General features: G+C 31.1%; 1 protein-coding gene across 1 annotated transcript in view; it reads right to left on the bottom strand.

Annotated features, from left to right (window-relative positions):
• LOC106459087 (tyrosine-protein kinase RYK-like) overlaps positions 1-2,914 on the bottom strand; it is a gene marked incomplete at its 5' end in the record, with an annotated part of 33,601 nt that overhangs the window by 20,537 nt on the left and 10,150 nt on the right. Inside the window, one exon of the mRNA XM_022385504.1 lies at positions 2,283-2,312. Within this exon, the coding sequence (XP_022241212.1) occupies positions 2,283-2,312 (30 nt within the window). The remainder of the gene's footprint in view (positions 1-2,282; positions 2,313-2,914) is intronic.

Raw genomic sequence — 2,914 nt, 5'->3', positions numbered from 1 at the left:
TTTCCGTCCCACTCTCTGAGACCAATTTGATAATTTCCGGTAAAAATTATTTCGGAGTGACTTCAGCGATACAAGTCCCTTCTTGATTAAAACTAGTTTATTCTTTCTCATTACAAACTTTGTAATACACTTAATTTCCACAGTCACTTTGAACTTAACAACCTTTATAACACATGCTATAAATCACAGTGATTCACACACTTTACTTATGGTGCCTACTGTTTACTTGATTCAATTATCTCTATCTTCAATCTATCTGCCTATCTCTGCAATTCTATTTTTTTCGCTGGCTTTATTTGCCAGGCTTATATACTAAAAAAGAGGGCATCTAGCAAACACTGGGACATTCGTGAGGTTCCCCGATAAGTCATGATCCTTCTAGCCACACGACACTGGGAGCATGTGCACTGGAGTTTCTAGAAGGATCATGACTTTTCCTGACAACTTTAGTTTGTTCCAGGCACCCTCTTTTTTAGTATATAAGCCCAGCAAATAAAGCGGAGATATAAATTGCAGCTAGATAGATATAGAGACAGATAATTGAGTCAAGCAAGAGGTAGTGACGATAATATAAGGTGTGTGTTTTGTTATCGAGATTGCAAACGTATTGACTGTGGAAATTCTGTGTATTATAAAGTTATATCAAGAAAGAATAAACTAGTTTTAATTAGAAAGGACTTGTATCGCTGAAGTTTCTCGGAAAGAATTTCTATGGGAAATTAACAAACAAGCAGATACGCAACAGTAACAATATTAACTGCAAGGCAACAAGTGTGTAAATCCATAAATATTGTTTATGAATTTTAGTTTCATATTTCTCACTAGTTATTTTATAAGAATATTATTAAATTATATTGTCAAACAAGTCCACTTCTAAGATCTCTAATAGGAATACAACATCAGTCTTTTAAATTTTTGTATTATTATCTGTTAGCTTCTCTGTTTACTATACTGTTAACCTCCTGAAAAAGTTGCAAGACAACAAATGTCAGGGTAATGAAAAGAGTTTTACTGGAAAAAGGCTCTCTCTCTCTCTCTTGTCTTGGAGTGCATGTGATACAAAGTGAATCTAAGATTAAATATTAATTTTTTTAGCTTAATAGTGTGCAGTGGAAGTGCTTTAAATGATAATAACATTCTACAGATTAACTTAATATGCACGGGGTTAGTTCAATGGACCAGTCCTGTATTGGAGAAGTAACGCTGACCATAATTCAGAATTTACAAAATGTCACAAACTTTTAATCAAAGTACAAAACTGTTGTACACAAAAAATCAGATATATTACTAAAGCTTTCTACTAAAGATATGTCTGTGAAATTCCAAACTTAATCTGACTCAGACTCTGACAAGTATGAGTGCAAGGTGATATTCATGTGAATAAAGTAGTATTGCCCACCATACAGTCTGCAAATTGCATTCTCATATTGCAGATACCTAAATGCATATTTATAGGTTGTTTTTTTTTCAGTATTCCTACATAGTTTATTAGGTAGTTTCTTTATCATGAACTGTTTCAAAACCAGCAATGTACAGTAACATCAAATGTTGATAACTCTGACATCAAATATATGTTGAATGGTACTCTGTACAAAGTTGGGGCATGCACAAGTTGATTCCTTACCCATGCATATCGGATCTTATTTTAGTAATTAACAAACTTCTGGGCCTATGGCCTACGTTTACAGGCCCATAATACAAGTTTAATGCTTGAACTATTATTTTGCACTTTTTCAGTTTAATGTTCATTGCTGCTATAATGCAAGTTTAATTTCATTAACCAAGTTATGAATGGTAATTAATAGGCTTACTTATTTATGTGCTCTAATGTAAATCAATGCCAAATTTGGGGTTCACTTTCTCGAAATCTCTATAAAAGTGTTTCCATGAAATACCCAGGTTACCTAAGGGGTTGGGTGAAAAGGTTTACCTTTGTGAAATCCTTGGGACTGAGACGATTCGTTTGGCACCATTTAGTAGTTAGTGTGACCAGCAGTTTAGGAGTTATGTGGCACACGGACACTTATTCTTATTATATAGATATTTAATACTTCCTGCTCTAGAGATTTAGAAATGAAACTTATAAACTACATTTTTGATTTATCTGTTTTAATAATTTACAATATCTTATTATTCTCATATCACAATTAGTTGTACACAACTTAGAATATTATATGTGCCTAAGCTGGTGATGAACAGTTTTGGCAGTTTAGGAACGTTTGAAAAAAAAAAGTTAACCTAGTTTAAAATTTATCAAAAATTGACAAAGTTCTTGAACTCACCCATTAACATAGTTCCATTTTGACTCTGATCTGCAAGATTAAAAATTCATTAAAAATTTTAAATATGAATACAAAGATTTATGTAATTTTCATCCATTTATAATGCTTTCAAAATGTATACAATTTCAAAAAATATGAACCAACATCAAAAACTATATGCAATTTTCGTGTAATAAGACATTTTTAAAAAATAGTTACAAGTTATTTATCTACTTGTATCTAATTAACACAATACACCACTTGAGAATTGTTTTGTCACACCTATAAGATCACACAAGTTTGACAGTTTGAACACATTTAAAAAACTGCTTATATGTAGATTTATCTGAAAAATACATATAATCTTTTTTTTTGGGGGGGGGGGCTTATCTCATAAGAATAATTTAAAATTCAGCTGTACCAAATGAGTAAGGATAAGGCATGGGTAAGAAAGAGAAAAATAATCATAATATGATAATGTAGGTACAAATAATTTGTGTAAAATATAATATTCTCTTTGTAATATTACACCCTCTGATGCTTATAAATTTGACTAATATTTATTTCTAAGAAGTTGGCAAAAACAAACAAAACTAGGTATGATTCAAGAAACAAATGTAAAGTAAATATATATATATATATATATATATATA

The sequence above is a fragment of the Limulus polyphemus genome, unplaced genomic scaffold, assembly GCF_000517525.1.
Source record: "Limulus polyphemus unplaced genomic scaffold, Limulus_polyphemus-2.1.2 Scaffold557, whole genome shotgun sequence".
NCBI lineage: Eukaryota > Metazoa > Arthropoda > Merostomata > Xiphosura > Limulidae > Limulus > Limulus polyphemus.
This window is presented reverse-complemented; position numbering and strand designations above follow the sequence as displayed.